Source organism: Globicephala melas, chromosome 14 (genome assembly GCF_963455315.2).
Source record: "Globicephala melas chromosome 14, mGloMel1.2, whole genome shotgun sequence".
In the NCBI taxonomy this organism is placed as follows: Eukaryota; Metazoa; Chordata; class Mammalia; order Artiodactyla; family Delphinidae; genus Globicephala; species Globicephala melas.
This window is the reverse complement of record NC_083327.1, coordinates 13874776-13893204: the sequence shown is the minus strand read 5'-3', so window position 1 is coordinate 13893204 and position 18429 is coordinate 13874776. Positions and strand designations below refer to the sequence as shown.

The 18429-nt window shown below is 37.8% G+C and overlaps 1 protein-coding gene and 1 long non-coding RNA gene across 5 annotated transcripts in view; one reads left to right on the top strand and one right to left on the bottom strand.

Annotated features, from left to right (window-relative positions):
* The window catches only part of LOC138842320 (uncharacterized), a 48632-nt gene extending 35546 nt beyond the window's left edge, over nt 1–13086 (bottom strand). The window contains exons 1-3 of the long non-coding RNA XR_011376707.1: nt 12710–13086; nt 7506–7704; nt 7197–7403 (exon numbers count right to left, since the gene is read on the bottom strand). This is a non-coding gene — a long non-coding RNA (uncharacterized lncRNA). The remainder of the gene's footprint in view (nt 1–7196; nt 7404–7505; nt 7705–12709) is intronic.
* A 267-nt stretch (nt 13087–13353) lies between these two features.
* Nucleotides 13354–18429, top strand: part of PHIP (pleckstrin homology domain interacting protein) — a 126934-nt gene continuing 121858 nt past the window's right edge. For 2 of the 4 annotated variants that reach the window (XM_060283974.2, XM_060283973.2), the window contains exons 1-4: nt 13357–13563; nt 13679–13737; nt 13884–13913; nt 14106–14165. In XM_060283974.2, coding sequence (XP_060139957.1) covers nt 13524–13563; nt 13679–13737; nt 13884–13913; nt 14106–14165 — 189 coding nt within the window. In that variant the 5' untranslated portion in view covers nt 13357–13523. Of the gene's footprint in view, nt 13564–13678; nt 13738–13883; nt 13914–14105; nt 14166–18429 lie in introns of all 4 variants that reach the window. The other 2 variants (XM_060283976.2, XM_060283975.2) reach the window with 2 other exon arrangements.

Below are 18429 nucleotides of genomic sequence, written 5' to 3'. Positions count from 1 at the left end.
TAGACAATAAAAAAAGAGCTAAAATCAATAACCTAAGTTTTCACCTTAGGAAACTAGAAAAAGAAGAGCAAATTAAATCCAAAGTAAGCAGAAGAAAAGAAATAATAAGAATTAGAGCAGAAATCAAGGAAACTGAAAACAGGAGTTCAGTAGAGAAAGTCAACAAAATCAAAAGCTGGTTCTTTGAAAAAGATAGGACATAAATCACTAATATAAGAAATGCAAGAGAGGACATCACTATAGATCCTATAGACATTAAAAGGATAATAGAGGAATACTATGAGTAACTCTATGCTCATGAATTTGACAAACTAGATGAAATGGACCAATTCCTTGAAAGAAAATTTGCCAAAACTCATACAAGAAATAGACAATCTGACTAGGCCTATATCTAGTAAAGAAATTGAATCCATAATTGATAACTTTCCAAAACAGAAAACACCAGCCTTCACTGGTGAACTCTACCAAACATTTAAGGAAGAAATTATGCCACTGGTCTGCAATCTCTTCCAAGAAGCAGAGAAAATACTTCCTAACTTAAAATATGAGGCCAACATTACCCTTTACCAAAACCAGACATTGTAAGAAAATGACAGACCAGTATCCTTAATGAACATAGATGAAAAGATCTCTATCAAAATATTATTTCCTATGTACCAATAATGAACAAGTGGAATTTGAGATTAAAAACACAATACAATTTATATAGCGCCCCAAAACACAAAATATGTAGGTGTAAATTAATAAAATATGTACATGATCTAATGAGGAAAACTACAAAATTCTAATGAAAAAAATCAAAGAACTAAGGAAATGGAGAGACATTCCATGTTTATGGACAGAAAGACTCAATATTGTCAAGCTGTCTGTCCTTCCCAACTTGATCTATAAATTCAATGCAATCCCAGTTGAAATCCCAACAGTTATTTGTGAATATTGACAAACTGATTCTAAAGTTTATACAAAGAGGCAAAGGACCCAGAATAGCCAACACAATAATGAAGGCCAAGAAATTGACACTACCCACCTTCAATACTTACCATAAAGCAACAGTAATTAAAACAGTATAGTATTGGTGAAAGAATAGACAAATAGATGGATGGAACAGAATGGAGAGCTCAGAACCACCCTTCTCCTACACAGCCCTCACAAACATAGTCAACTGATCTTTGACAAAGGAGCAAAAGCAATCCAGTGGAGCAAAGTCTTTTCAACAAATGTTGCTGGAACAACTGAACTTCCACATGCAAAAAATTGAATCTAGACACAGATCTTACATCCTTTACTAAATTAATCAAAATGGATCATAGACCTAAATGTAAATTATAAAACCTAAAAATCTTAGAAGATAACGTAGGAGGAAGTCTAGATAACCTTGAGTATGGAGATGACTTCTTAGATACAACACCAAAGGCACGATTCATGAAAGAAATAATTGATAAGCTGGACTTCTTTACAATTACAATGTGTTTGCTCCATGGAAGTTTGCTCCATGGAAGACAATGTTAAGAGAATGAAAAGACAAGCCATGGGCTGGGAGAAAATATTTACAAAACACAATCTGATAAAGGATTGTTACCCAAAATATACAAAGAACTCTTAAAACTCAATAAAAAAAAACACACAACCCAATTAAAGGGCCAAAGACCTTAACGGACACCTCGCCAAAGAAGATATATAGATGACAGATAAGCATATGAAAAATGCTCAACATTATAAGTCATCAAGTAGATGAAAATTAGAACAACAATGAGATACCACTATAAATCTATTAGCATGGCCAAAATCCAGAACACTAAGAACGCCAAATGCTGGTGAGGATGTGGGGAAACAGGAACTCTCATTCATTGATACTGAGAATGCAAAATGGTACAGCCACTTTGGAAGACAGTTTGAAGGTGTCTTACAAAACTAAATATACTCTTATTATATGATCCTGTCATTGCACTCAAAATTAATCAAAAAATTTGAAAACCTATTTTCACACAAAAGTAGGCACACAGATGTTTGTAGCAGCTTTATTCATAATTGTCAAAACTTGGAAGCAACCAAGATGTCCTTCAGTAGGTGAATAGATAAATAAATTGTGGTACATCCAGTTAATAGACTATTATTCAGTGTTTTTAAAAAATGAAATATCAAGCCACAAAAAGACATGCAGGAACCTTAAGTACATATTTACTAAGTGAAAGAAGCCAACCTGTAAAAGCTACATACTGTATGCTTCTGACTATATGACAGTCTAGGACAGTCAAAACTATGGAGGCAGTAAAAAGATCAGTGGTTGCCAGGGGTTGGGGGTAATGGCATTAGTGACTGTTCCAGATTAGAGGAGAGTTGAGAGTTACATTACATAAATGCAATGTGAGATATGATTGGACTCTAGATCAAAAAAAAAAGAGAAAGGAAGGAAGAAAGGGAGGCAGGGAGGGAAGACGGGCAAGCTATAAAGAAGATTATTGGGACAATTGGAGAAATCTGGATATGTGTGTGTATTATGCTATATTATAGTACTAATGTTAAATTTCCTAAGTGCGATTAATACATGTGATCCTGCAGGAGATTTCCTTTCACTTGGGAGATTCATTCTGAAGAATTCAGGGGTTAACAACAGCAACAAGGTACTTGCTGGTTCTGGAATTCTAGAATTGTTGAATAAGTTTGTGTTCATACTACTCATTTTCATCCTGACTTTATTATATTATGTCCCTTTTCAGTTTTCAAAGGTATTAATATTTTTAGTCGATTTTCTCGCAGCAAATTTTCTGTATCTTTATGTCATTTTAATTATCTTTCTTTAGATGGTTTCTAACCTTATGGCCTTATGTCTTCCTTGAGGTATGGCGACTAGAACCACACAATATTTCTAATGCCGACATGCAGTACCATGGATAATGCTTTCTGATACTCTTCCTTGCAGCACTTTGCATGAGTGTTTGGTACAAAAGCTCTTTTGGACAATGTTTTACAGGGAATAACCTAAAATGACAATAGATCCCCTGTCTAGCAGTCCATTTTAGGATCCTGCCATTTGATATCATTGGCTTGGCCCTTTTCTCCCCATAAAAGCTTACTATCAACTGAAAATTAATCAATTTTTATGTGTATTTGTATGCCCCATCACACTCTAAAAATAAAACTTGACTAGCTCCAGTGTTGACTCTGGGGACAGCAGCCATTAGGTCTGCTCTTCAGAAACTTACTAAATTCTTCCTTTGCTACTCTTTGTTTCTTCCTTACTAAAATTTACTCACCTGTAAGTCAAATAAAACATTGATTTTATGTGTATATGTGCCTTACATCTTGGGTACATACCTACCCATACACCTAAGTGTGTTTTTGGTACAAGAGGAATAACAAGTAACAGTACAGGCTGGAATGTAGTAAAAAGAACATGGGCTTTGGAACAAGACCAACGTCCCCCCGAATCCCAGTTCTGACTGGTTGAACCATGATACCTCTAAGGGCATCTATGGCCTCCCAGGCTGGTTGTAAAGAGAATGCATTACACTTAAAGTAGGTCTTCAGTCAATATTAGGCCTCCTTTTCTTCTTCCGTCTGATAAAGTATAAAAATAGTAATAACTAAACTTACTAAGCCCTTATTACGTACCTAGGCTGTGCGTGAAAAGGGATTTGTGCATACTAATAGCACAAGAGGCAGGAGACTGGCTAAGAGTAAGCGCTCTAGAACCAGCCTTCCTGGGTTCAATTCCTGGCTTTACCAATAATTAGCTTCAGGACTCAGGACAATGTTTAGTACAGTATTACTTGAATGTAAAATGAAGGGATAAAATGGTCACCATCTTTACTCTGTGCCTCAGTTCTCTCATCTTTAAAGTGATAAGATAACAACGGTACTTTCCTTGTGAGGGCTAAGTGAAATAAAATTTGTTATTACTTAAGAAATTGTACTTAATATATGTTAGCTTTTGTTATAAACAGTATTATTATCTCATTCAATCCTCACAGTAGCTCAGTGAGTTAAGTGAAATCACTTTTCTTATATTATTTGTGGGAAAATGATGATAAGTGAGGCAAAATAATTTGCCAACAACACTCAGTAAAAGCCAGAAATAGGACTTGATTCTTTATCAATGATATTAACTCTCAAATTTCTCCTTATTTCTCTCCAAGCCAATTTCTTATGGGGGTTGTTTAAATAGTCTGATATAGGAACTTGTCACAAGGCTTTTTGAAAGTTTAAATATAAATTTTCTCTTTAAATCTCCTTAGTCACGCTTATTTATCCCCTCAAACAACTCTAGTAAAACCAACAAACATCATTTCTAGTGCAGAAATCATGTTGACTCCTCCATGCTAAATTATTCTCTTTTCGCTATTCAGTTATCCTACCCTTTCACCAATAACCTCAGAAAGATTGCAAGGCTGACTGAAATTTGAAAAGGAGGTGTGAGTTTGGATAAATCATTTAATCTTTGAAAAGGTATTTGGACTAGATAATCTCTAGGGTTCTTCCAGCTCTAAAATTCAGTGATCCTACATATGGCATTGCCATAATTATGGATGTAGTAACACAGACCCTCTTTTCCATTTGCTATAGGGGCCCTGCTGAGGCACTATTCCATTTATTTGATATCTTATTTACATGTATGTTTGTTTTCCATCTGATTCTTTAGGGCACAAGATATAAGATGGAGACAAAAGATACGTAAGAAAAATGTACTAAAAAAGACAACTTAAAGTTAAGTGGCAAGGAGGGGAATGACCTAAAGTCATTCACTTTAGGTTAGGCTTTCGTTTTCTTTTTTCTTTTTGTCATTATTTTCATATTGTGTGACCTTCTTTTAGTGACCATTTTATCCCTTCATTTTACATTCAAGTAATACTGTACTAAACATTCTGAAAGGGCAGAGCTGATATCCAAATATCACATGATATTCTGGTGTTTCTTTAAATACAGCACCTATTTTGTTTGCTTCCTTTCAGTGGGAAAACTATCAGTGGTTCCATGGGCCTCTGCTAGCCCTGTGAAGTCATGGTGAACTGGGGTCATTGTTGGGATCCATCTTAATATACCTCCAGAAATGACCATAGTTTGTTTATCTGATAAACACATTCCAAGAAAAAAACCACTGAATTTATTAAGTACCTGTTGTATATTCTGATTGTTGCATATAATGGGGATACAGAAATCCAAAATTCAGAGCCTGTCCTAAAAATTCTTAGTCTAGTCAGAGCAACATAAAACTATGATATACCTGAAAGCTGTGCTACAATAGCGACACACAGAAGACGTTCTGTGCTACAATAGAGGATGAACACCTAGAGGTTTGTTTTCTTGGAGGAGAGGTATACAGGGTTACTCAAAGAAGTGATGATTGGGGGTGTCTTGAAAACTGCGTCACAATTGGTCTCATTTTGAGATCAAGATTCCAGAAAGAGGGACCAGCATGTACAAGAAAATGAAAGAAAGGCATATTGGGGAAAATATTTTCATACAGGAGTTTAGAGTATTCCTGGTCCAGTGGGTAAAGGTGAGTGTGGACAGGTTGAGGGGGTTAGATTATGAGAGATCACACATGTCATGTTAAGGGTTGTCCAGGAGTTCATGATACATCGTTGGATGGGGTTTAAGCAGTTGAATGGTATGATCTGATTTCTTAACAGCATACATTTCCAGTTATAAGAGAACTTCTTAGAAATGGTCCCAAATGACCATATCCAGCCAATCAATTTCCAGGGCTTAATATGGCATCTAGAATATGGTAGATGTTCTACAAATGTTTAAAATATGAGGTGGTAAATAAATGAATGAATCAATCAATGAAAGAATTAAGCTAGTCAGAATTTGTTTCTAGACTACATACCAAATTATTTACAGGGGTAATGATGGCATTTACTTTAAAGCAGGAAAGGGGGTGGCTGGAGGATAGATAGTAGAGGATTGTCCAAATGTGGATAATTATGAATGCTGGGAATCTGGTACCTGGGGATCATACTGCCATTTTCTTTACTTTTTTGGAATGTTTGATATTTTTCCACCACAAAGAGGTTTAAAAACTTCTCCCGAGTTAAGGAGACTTGATTTCTAGACTTCAAACATTAATGTGTTGATACATAAATACATTAGTTAAAAAGAATCAAATTTTTAAAGAATGATAATATATGTATGTATCCTGCAGCACTATACAGATTTTTGGCATCAGTGCAATTCTTGACCCTAGGTTTGTAAATTTTCAATCTAATTTTGACTTGAGATCTTCTTGACTCAAATCTCTCCATAGTTTATATTGTAGAACTGAAACTAATCTGTCAGAAATTAGTTAAACTTTTAAAAAAGATGGAAATCATACACTCATTTCAAAAGGTGTTTCCAAAAATGCTTTCACATTAATCTATATCACCCTTGATTATTTCACAAAATTTTATGTTACTTTGTATTACTAAAAATAACAGTGGAATTTAATCCTGCTAGTATTCATCAAATATGAATCTTTTATACTAAAAGCAATTAGGTTAAAACACAAAAACAGTCTATAAGTGCTGTTCGTTTTTATTTCAGGAATGTGAATTCCTTGTAGTTAAAATCTGAATGGTATGTATAGCCATTGATTCATATCTCTTGTAGTCCATTCAATAAATTGTTATTGCTGCTAAATAAAGTCAGGTTTTAATAACTGATAATATCTGGAGATTGGCCAGACTATCACAGAAACCTCTGCTTTCCAGGTGTAGCCATCAGTGGGGGTCTCAGCTGCTTCAGATTAGCTCTCATCTCTACTGTCAGCCTCTAGTGAACAGGGCATCTCCATGTGTTGGACTAAAAGTACACAATGAGGGTCAAGCTGTAAGCCAGTGTTTAAATGATGATTCTTCAGCTGATGCACAGAATGCTGCAATGAGGATACTATAGCAGTAGAAATGGCACATGGAGACAAGGGAGAGATATTAAAGGTAGACTTTGGGTCCTTACGTCAACTCAAAAATTTTTGCCCAGGGAACAGGAAGATGGCTTCACAGAAGTAGTACAGGTCACTGGAACTTGTGACTGAAGTTCCTGTTTCTTTTTCATATTTAAAAAAATAAATTTCTATTAAAATATTCTCTTAGTAATAAAAAGAAAAAGAAGAGGCCACATGAGAAACTGGCTGATTGAAAGGGGAAATGACCTTTGTAATTATTATCCTAATAAAAGAATGCAATATTCACAGGCATTAGGGAAAAATATCTTACCGTTGTTGTGCCATGGAAATTTGCCATTGTGTGTTCATCCCGGATTTCTTTTTCGAACATTTTTATGGGCATGATGGGATCTGGCTCTGAAAATGAAGTGAATTTCTGACCTAAATATTTCAAAGAGGTGAAGTTATGCAGCACCAGAGAGTGCTTCGAGTCAATGGCAGTCCTCTTCAGTCACTATTAGACTGGAAACTTCACAAGCTAGAGTCAGAAAGATGCATTAATTACTTCAAAAATAACTTCTAAAAAAATTAGTAATTCCTCTAACTCAGAAAATCTAATGTCTAAAGAGGCCACACTTACCTTGACTTTGGCAAAAAATACAGAAATAGGAAAAATTTTGTAACACAAAATTGTATATATACTTCACAAACAGAAAATGCTTACTGCTTGGCACTTTGTTTCTTTCCTTATGAAAAAGTAAAGGCAGGCTTTTTCTTCCCTCCTTTTCACACCAGGTGTGTAAATTGTTTCTCTAGTCTTTTGTAAAATAACCAGGAGGCTGAAAATAAGAGAGGTGGAAGATTTTAGTGTGCAACAGTTTCAACTATAAGAAATGAAGAATAGATTCATCTTCATATTTTTAGAGCTTTTAGGGTATATCCAAATTAATTATATATCTTAATTCCTATATTTGGTTTACCATTAGAACGAAAGTTTCAATGATGGAAGAGAAGGAAAATTTTATAGAGATGCTGAAAAAACTGAAAAGGTGAGGAAGCAGGGAAAGGTGAAACTCTTATACATACACTTACCCCAAACCCCAAAACAATGAATGACAAAACAAGTATAAAGTGTAACATGTGCAAACCAGAGAGGTGAGGACGGTAAGACAAAAAGGCAACATATTTCTTCGTTCTCATATGATACCACTTACTCAATATTCTTAGGAAAGATGTTTCTTAATGATATTCAGTGACAACACTTCTAATAACTGTTGAGAGGAAATAATACATATGTTCTTACCAGGAGATTCCATTTAAAGGCTGTATTAGTTTTTCTATAAATCACTGTCAGTTGGAAGTTTGGATAAGCATGAAAAATTCCACTATAACCACTTAATATGCACCTTTATTTGTACGTGTTCAAATGTAAGCATGAAAACTTTGAATGCAATGGAATTTGTAGGTGTAATCTCAAAATCATATTCAAAGGTTCTCTTTTTTCTCTTAAATTTTTAACACACACATCTCATTTGAAAGATCTACTTGGTATCAATATTATTTTTAATTTTATAAATGTGTAACAGAACTCATTCTTTGGGCTAGTTAGCTAATCACCATTTCAACAAATAGGTATGATTATATCCATTGAAGGAAATAAAGCAACAGATGCATGAGTCAAGGGGATCTTTGCCAAGTATGTGTGTATATATGCATATATACGTATACGTATATACATATATATATATAAATGAAGGCAATTTACAAATAAGGTGGTATAATGAGACATGCCTTTCTATAGGAATTTAGAAAATGGAAACACCATTTTTGATTACAAAGTCAGCTTAAATCTAAATTGGCTTCATTCTCAATTTTGAGTTGGATCTTACTTTTTGTACGTCTTATTCTCATATTTGAATCTCAAGGCAGCCTTGTGGGCACTCTGGTGGTCAGATCTTATTCTTTTAAACAACCATTCTCTTTCTTCACCAACAGTGTCTGCTTTGGTGTCCTTGATTCTGATTATGTAGAAGTTCCTCACTAACTCGACAGACAAACTTCTCCCTTTCCATGAATAAAGTAATTTTTCTTCTTGGGGGTTCTCAAAGTTTATGAATTCAGGTACATATGAATGCAAGTGGCTACACTTTCTGTCCTCAAATTCCATCTTAGAATCACATTGATCATATATGCTTTATTTAATACACCACCACTAGCAACTTTTCAAGTCTCTGCATCCCTTCTCCTGAGTCTACCTTCACTTCTTCCACTGTTCCCTGTTCGATAAAGCCCACTCTCAATCCATTAGACATCATCATATAATAGAACATGCCTACAGACTTCTCCTTTAAGTTTCCTGCCATCCGGAACAGCTCTTTCTACTTCATCCACCGTGTTGCTCCAAATCTTGGGGGAATGTGTTCTAAAATTGTTTTTCTCCTTTAATCTTTGTAGCCGTACTGTGAACTCATGAAGTGATGGGTGTGTATGTGTGTGTCTATATATACATGTTTTTTTTTCAACGAAGATATGTATTTCTCCTTATCATGCAAACTAAGACATTTAAAAATCTAAGCTACTAGAATAATTTAATTTGGAGGAAAAAAAGTTGAGTGGTAAATTACTAATAACATTTAAATAAGTAAGGGATTATATGATTGTTGATAACCAGCTAATCTTTGTTACAGATTAAAAGGTTTCTCAGTGAGATATAAGGGAGACAATACAAAGTGTTAAATAATGAGTTGGCTTACTGAAGTTGGTTCTCTCTATTCTTTCTGTAGCAGCCAAATAGTATATCTACTTACATGGTTCAAATCTGATATATATTCAAGCTTTGTGAAGGAAGAAGAATATGTGTGTTGAGAGGGAGAAAGTCAGACCAACATGGACAAAACCAATATTGGGGAGCAATCCAGAAGGAGGAAAGTGGTGTGTAAAACAACACTCTTTTGACAATTGTATTTTGTTGTTAGGGCAGATGAGGATTAAAAAAGAATGTGGTTTTTGAAGAAGAGTGTTTTCTACTTTTCCATTTCTACACTTTATAGGACAAAGCCTTTGCTATTAAAAAAAAAGCATAATATCACACACACAAAAGATTTAATATATAATCTTAAAAGTTGTAATTGTAAAGTTTTTTTGAGTTCACCATACTAGTGGGAGCAAACTAAATTTCATAAATGTGGTTGAATCTTTTTATTTATAAACTATCCCATCTTGTTCCAGAAAGAACTTGAATGGCAGCATTTGATTATTTCATTAGAATAGTAACTTATCACAATCAAGACAGACTTTCTGTTAAATGTTTATCTTGTTTCATGTGTTGCCAAGTGAAGCAATGAATTGCACAGGAGCTTTTACATTTCACGAAGTTTGTAATCTCCTAGACACTGTATTATACAAAAACAGTAGTTGTTGGCTTTCCAAACTTTTACTATTTTTTTAGCCTTCTTATAAAAAAAAAAGGTATGAAAATCTTTTAAAATTGACATTTTATTTTTGAAGTCCATGAAAAAGTTAAAATAAACAAATAGAAATGGATATAGATGAAATTTGAACTATCCTTATGTGCAAAAGTTAGCTGAGAATGCCACTGCCCTGGGAACTAAAATTTAGGACTTCAAAGTAAGATTTTCTTCCTATTTGATATGTGCTGACTTTTTGTGTACACATGCACAATACATGACATAATAAACCCTATAGTTAACTGATGATGTCAGATTCCAGAAATGTTTTATGTTTAAAGAAATTAAAATGTTATAAAGGAGTATTTGTCACATTTGAAGAACTAAGTAGAATTCAAATTAACATCTATGGTTAAAAACAAATAATTTATTTGGCTGAAAAGAAGTTTTAATTTTTAGCAGGTAACCTACATTTTCTTATAACAGACTGATAGCTATAAATTAGTTCAAAGGCAGGCTCACAACTATCTTCAAATTAGGTCTTTGAAAAAGAAACTATAAACATTGTCAAAGGTTAGTCAAAATGACAGGAACATCATATTCAGAAAATTTAGAAGGAAATTTTTCCTTAAAAATTTTTTAGGAGCTAAGTACTAGTAGCATACTTAGGAAAAGCTTCTAAATGAAAAGCATACATGAGATATTCATACTAGCTTTCCATATTTCCATACTACTCACAAGATATATATAGAAAACTTTACCCAGAGTAATATTATATTCCATGTCATAATTTGGTTTCTTTTCCTTAGCAAGGATAAACATCTATTAGTAAGAATCAGACTAATGCAAACATTTTAAAAATCACAAAATTCTAACTATAATGTTTAGTTCCTAAAAAATCTGTTTATTTGAAGAACATCGTAATGTAAAAACATCACAATTATTTGAAGAATATGATACTTTTTTAAAAGTTAAGATAAAATAGAAAGCATGTGTCACGGAAATAAACAGAATTGCAAAAAGGCATATTAAATGTCCATCTTTTCAAACCTAACCATCTAGAAGCAAGCTACTTTACCTATCATAGTTACAATAGAACTAATGTCTTTAAAAATGCAAATATTTTTAGTACTTGAAGGATAGCCATTTCAATAAATAACAATGACTCTGATAACCCTACAGCAATAGGACAAGTCATGGTAACTTCCCTTTTTAAAAAAATTTGGTTAAGATTGTTATAAAAGGCAATTTTTACATCCTATTACTCCAAATAGGTTTAGGTGTTTTTTTCCTCTTTCTCACATGTACGGTGGTTTCTGGCTGTTTCAGTACAAGGCATCACACCGGTGCAGTCTTGCAATGCAGCCCAAGGCAGTTGCAGCAAGTATTTCCCACTAGGAATGTAAGGAGCTAGGAGGGTACAAGGGTTGAGGAAGCAATCTAGAAAACCACAATGCAGCTTGTTGGTCCTTTCCCCATAAATAACCTTTTTAGACCACGTCCATAAAATGCAGTTTATTATCTAAATTTTTTAAGGAGACTCTTTTGTTAAATGTTAACAAAAGAACGACTATCCTAGTTCCCTTTAAAATGCAATCCTTAAAAAAAAAATCAACTCTCAAGTCTTTTTGAAAAGTGCTTAAATCCTCTGGAGATAAATATCACTTGGTGTCCTTGTTTCCTAACAAATGGCTTTTTCCATTGTTTCCATTAATTTCACCCATATTCGTTTTTTAAAAAACAAGGCCCTTATCCTCATCAGCAAAAGACAGATGTATGATTTAGCATATAAAACCGGTAATTACATACTAATTTATGAAAGATTAATTTTTTTCTCTTTTCGTCAGTCTCCAAGAAGTCTTCCCGTGATCAACTGTAAACAGGAATGGTTTACACCTCAAATTAGAAGCCATTAATTAGCATGACGAAGTCAACTGCAATATACACAGATAATTTAAATTATTTAATCACCAATCACCTTGGCTAAAAGCGTACTATACTCTTTCGTTATCCTTCGGTACGTTATTGATCTGTCAGTATATTACCTCTAGATCAGTTAGAGATAAATATTAACGTTCTTTCCTTTCGCTCAGGTTTACATTATTCCTTCTTGTAAACACTTAGAAAAGCTTTAAGGTTCTTTAATCCCAAATCCCTAATTAGCTATTACTAGCCTTTTTGTAACGAGGAAAAAGAGTATCTGAAGTACAGATCAGGAGTTCGCTTTGCCCATATAACAATGAAAAACATTTTTAAAATGTACGCTTAAGGCAATGGCAGTAATAAAAGACACGAAGAGGTGGCTTCAGCAAATAACGGGCTTGCAAACGCAAGTGCTCAACAAAAAGCGCCTGAACCTCTATTGCAATATACAGCACTCCAATAAATTACACAACACTTTGCATAGGCTGCAGAAATAACGCAGGACAAGACTTACACAGATGCCAATCCGCAGCATTTATACACATGCACATGGCAAGAGAGAAACCAAACACTATCATTCAACTCGGGCAGGGTAGCGCGATCCCGAGTTTGCCCAGCGTGAGAGTGCTCTCTGCGTGTGTGTCTGTGCGCGCGCGTGAGAGTGAGACCCATCCTCGGGGCATTTCCCCTCTTTGGGCAGTTTTGCTTCATTTGTTTCCTATTTCTGCTACATAGAAACTAACTTCCATCTCAGCCCCAGCCAGCGCCGCTGAATAGAGCCTGTGCTGCGGCTCCGTGTGCGTCAGATCCCTCCGCGGAGCCGTCCCCGGCCCCCTCCCTCCCGAGGTCGGCCTCCACAGAGAAAGCGCCTTCCAGCCAACCGGTGGCTCCGGCTCCGACATCTTCGACTGGAAATAAATAAATAAATCGCACCTTCGGTCGGGGAGCCGCGGGCGGGGGTCTCGCCGCGCTGGCTGCGGGGGCGCCGGGGCCGTGGGGTCGGAGGCACTCCTTTTTCTGCGCCGGGGGCGGGGGCGGGGGCGCGGGCGCGGGCCGAGGACAGGCCGAGCCCGGGGCCGCGAAGGCGGCGGACTCCTTTCTGCGGCGGAGGGATCCGCGGCGGAGGCGGCGGCGGCGCCTGTAGCCGCTGCCTGAGAGTTGTTGTTTCCTCCTCCTCCTCCTCCGCCTCCGCCGCCGTTGCTTGAATGGTGGAGCCGAGGCTCGGCTCGTGAACACACAGTGACAGCTATAGGGCAGGCGGCGGCACCATCCCCGCTTCCACTCGGCGGCGGGGTGTCCCGCCGGCGGCCCCGAAGTGACCCATAAACATGTCTTGTGAGAGGAAAGGCCTCTCGGAGCTGCGATCGGGTAAGTCGGGGGGCTGCCGGGGCCGCTGGCACCGGGCGATGCCGCCCGCGGTCCCCCGCCCCCCGCCGCCCGGCCGCTCAGCCTGTGTGTCTCCCCGTCCCTCTCTCCCGCGCAGAGCTCTACTTCCTCATCGCCCGGTTCCTGGAAGATGGACCCTGTCAGCAGGCGGCTCAGGTACGGCGGCGCGCGGCGCGGGCCGGGCCGGCGCTCGCCGCTCGCGGGCGTGGGGGAGGGCGGCGGCGGCGGCGTTGGCGGCGGCGGCGGCGGCGGGGCCGCGGCCCGGGGCGCGGGGCTCAGCTCTCCCCGCTTTGTTGTTGCAGGTGCTGATCCGTGAGGTGGCCGAGAAGGAGGTAAGGGCGGCGGCGGCCCGCCGCGTCCCGCCGCCGCGCGGCCGCCCCTGGGCCGCTGCGCCGCCGCCGCCGCCGCCGCCGGGGCGCGGGGCGCGGGGCTCGGGGTCCCAGGCGGGGCGCGGGGAGGGCGGGGGAGGGGCGCGGGCGGGCCGGGGCCGGGGGCCGGGCTCACGGGGCGTCCTCTCCCCGCAGCTGCTGCCCCGGCGCACCGACTGGACCGGGAAGGAGCATCCCAGGACCTACCAGAATCTGGTGAGACATTCACGTCGCGGAGCAAAGAAACTTTTCCCCGAGTCGAATAAAAATTGAATTTCCCGCAATTTTTTTACAGAGACAAAAACTTGGCCCCAGAACCTGAAAGCTCCGAAGGCCACGGGGAGGGTTGGGAGGCTGGCGCGGGGGTTGCGGGGGGCAGTGGCCGGGGAGACCCGCACCCCGGGGCCGCAGGGGCTGCCGACAATTTATTTGTGATATTTTGTTAATGTGCTAGAAATAAAGATACGTCATGAGTGTTGTGCAGTGCAAGGCCGGAGGAGGAGGGGCCGGCGCGCGCGTCCGTGCGGGCGCGGGGGCGCGCGCGAGGCGGCGGCGGCGGCGGCGGCGGCGGCGCGAGGAAGGAGGGCGCGCTCGCTCGCCTGCTCGCTCTGCACGCGCGCTCGGCTCGGCTTTCTCCTGCCGCACACAATAGCTGGTGACTAACTGCTCCGAAGTGGCATTAGCATTTCACAAGCCGCCTATTCAGCCGCTGCGGAACCGTGGCAAGACGTTATTTTTTTTCCTCTTCCGTTTCTGTGGCTTTCCTTTACCTTCAGAGCTAGGTTTTTTTTTTTTTTTTTTTTTTTTTCGGTCGGAGGGGTTCGGCCGGCTGATGGTCGTTGGCCAGCGGGCGCATCTTGCATCTACGGAAGCTTTTTTCGCAGAAGTGTAAAGCGTGTAACACCCTAAAGCCAGAAGTTTAACAGGCTTTTTTTCATTTTGCTAATTTTCGCGTTAGGCCCCTCGTTAAATTAAAAGCTGCTATTGGAGGCCCCTGAAGAGTGTTGATTTTTTTACACGTACACTTACTGTGGAGTGGCGATTGGCAAGTAAAAGTTTTTCAGTTTTACAGCGGGATGTATTTTGTTAGTCGCTTGAAAAATACCTCTCTTAATTTTGTGGGTTTCCGAATTGAGTATTTTAGTCATTTCTGAAAATTGATTTCTAAAAGTGGTCCTGACCCCTTGAGTGTTGTGAATGGAACAGTGGGGTATTTGTATTCGGGAGTTCTGCTTTTCGTGTTAATTTCTCCTCCTCCTCTGATTTAGGTTGTATGCGTATGTGTGTGATGTGTGTGTTAAAGCAGTCACTGGGGCACATCGAGCCTTTGAAATTTATGCAGTGCATTGATTTTTCGGAGACATGTTTGCAGCTGATGTTTTAAGATAGTTATAATGTTACTTCAAGAGGGCTTCTGAAAGCATCAGGAAGTTTCAGCTAGCTTTGAACGCCTTCAGCGAGATTGAGGAAGGCATGACATGATTTTTGATGGCTCCTGTTTCATTTGCATATAGAACATCTAACTTTTGTGTCTAAATGTGTTATGATTTAGTATAGGTTGTTGGTAAGTGCTCACAGCTATTGAAATAAGCAAGCGTACTTAGGTTTAGTTAAATGAATAGAGAGTTAACAGCGCATTCATTTCCATACTGTTAGTTTTTCAAGTACGTAGTGATTTCAACTAGTCTTATTCAGTACTTGGCTAAAATGAATGGAGTTTGAAGCAAACTCCAAGATTCAATAACAGCAATGTTTAATTTTTAGGTTTGTAAATACTTGACAAAATCTTAAGTGGATTTCCATGTATTTCTTGTTATTTAAAGAATTATCATAAAGATAATATTCCATTTTTAAGAACTGGACAGACAGAACTTATCTTTGCCTCTCTTTTAACCACACCCATCTTTGCGTTTTATAAAACCCCACAAACCCCAAGTCACTAAAGGTTGCTGTGTTCTTTTTAATGTGGAGACTATTGGTAACGCTATTTTTATGTCTTTTAAATGAAGCGGCCAATGGTATCTGGCCAAATTATGAAAATGTCTAGTCCTTGTAGGAATATCATTTTGTTTTCCAATAAAAACAGGGTTACCAGTGTTTTTCAGCTTTTTTTGAGCGAGTTTCTTACCTCTCAAATATTAGTAAAATGAGTTTATATTCCTAGTCTCTTTATCAGACTTGACTTAGGATACCATAAGCAGTGTCTTTATCAGTGTGTTATTTATCAAAATCCACCTATTTTGTATGGAAGTGTCTTTTCTTGCTTAGAGTGTTTTCAGACCTTTTTACCAGAGCAGTCATGTTGGCACGCTCATGAGATAGTTAAGAATTCTCATTAGACTTCAGGGTTCTCTGGCTCATTTTCTCATTTCGTTCGTTCAGCATATTACTCACTCTGTATCAGCTGGATCCGAGGCACCATTTGAGGTACTTTCATACCCATCGAACTATATATCGAGGTGTGTGGTATTTGGTTTAATTTTGTTTGACTTTTGGTTGACATTTAGTTAGCCCTAAAGATATTTTAGAACACTAGGTATTTAAGTACGTTTTTGTTTAATAGTAGGATTTTGAAATTTTATGGTGAGCTAGGTGAGCACATGCAAAGTCTCTTGTACATCATTCTCTGTTGTCTTAATTTATTCCTGAGACTGAAAAAAAGTTTTATTTTGTGTCCTATTAAATTTAATTTACATAATGTTGGTTTGAAGATTATTTTGGTGAGTGAAGCCAAAGTTTGAAGATTATTTTGGTGAGTGAAGCCAAAGTAATAACTATTGTTTGTAGTTTCAGTAGTGTTTACCTCTACCTGGAAATTTTGTTGCTGACGTTAACCGATAAATTGGGTAATATTTTAAATGGTTTTAAATGGGAGAATTTGTATGTCAAATTGAAATTTTTAGAGAACCTCAAATTACAGCTATTTAGGATGGGGTATAATATTTGTATTTGTGAGCTTAAAACACGCATAGATCAGCATCTGCAGTCAGGCTGCAGATAAAATCACAGTGGTTGAGTTTTGACCAAGCAGAAAGTGGAGTTTTAAGAGCAGTTTAAAAGTTTACAGAGTTGAAATAAACGTATTATTATTTTTTTAAGTGTCATTGGTAAAGGTATTGTTAAACAGGATTATGGTTATTGCTGTCTATCTTAAGACTTAAAACATTTTTAAAAGTGGATGGAATTTGATAGGAAGTTAAAGGGTTTAAAAATTTCTTTTGGCTCAGTGGTATATGTTTAATCAGATTTTCTATTTTTAAAAAGTATGAGGTTGCTTTTAAAGTAAAAGGGCATTTTTTAAGCTTTCATTAGAACTCTTATTTTTTTAAAAGGAGTCAAGCGTAAGGAGGCAACTTTACAGAATAAGAAAACAACTAATTTTTGGACAAAGAAAGCTTTGTCATTTATTTATTTCTTAGTTTGAATAGTGAAATTAGTTGGTTTATTAAGTTTCGCTCTCTAGTTGTCACCTTAAGTAGTGGCGACATAATTTAAGTTGCATATTTATGAGATCTTGAGGCGGAATTTATAAGCGTTTTTTGCCAGATTTGGGACTCTGATTACATTTCTTGCCTACGAGGCATTATTTTCCAAAACTGTGTTCTTGTTTTGCTAATCTGTTATGATATAATAATTATTATTTTTTGTAGTGGTGTTTGCTTTTTAAAAAATGATTGCACTTTATTAGAAATCTTTGTATTCAAGGGAAAGGATTGGGAATCAGGAGACTGCGGGTTGTGATCTTAGCCCTGCCTACAGTTAGCCTGCAGGTTAACCTCTGGCAAGTCAGGAATTTCTCTGGGCCCCTGTTATCTCTTTCTTGTCAGATAAGCGAATTGAAATCTGATTTTTGACTAGAAGTCGCAATGCATTGTTTCTAAGAGCTCAACTTTTTCATTTTGGAGTTTCATTATCTAAAACACAGAAAAGTAGACTTAGACAAATCATGCATTTTAGTAAATTGTATAAATGCTTTTTGTAGTGCTGTTCTTAGTTTGTAGAATCATTTCTCCTTGAAAAGAGGAAGATTTTTGAGACACAACCACTTTGTAGACTACCTCTTTATAATTAATATGTTTTCACCATGGTTTAAGTACTGGTTTTCATAAATTATTGGCCGTCTTAAATTCAGAGATGAATAGGAACCATAAATAGGATTTTCTTAAGTGTTTATTTAGAGTATGCTGATTAATGTGAAAGTTAAGGTATAAAACCTAGGAGACCAGTTTTAGAAAAAAAAAAGATAACATATTAAATGTTTTTGAATCAGGGATTCCCATTCCCATTAAAGATAACATAGTACTGTCAAAATTTAACCAGTATCAATTTTGGAGGGGGGTGGCATATAATGAATTAAATGTGTAGTAGACTTATCATTTCCTTTTTTAATAGAGTATCAGTGAAATAGTAAGCTTTGCTTGGTAGTCTCCATAACACGGTTTTCGTGTCTCATAATCATTATAATGAAGAAAAAATGTTA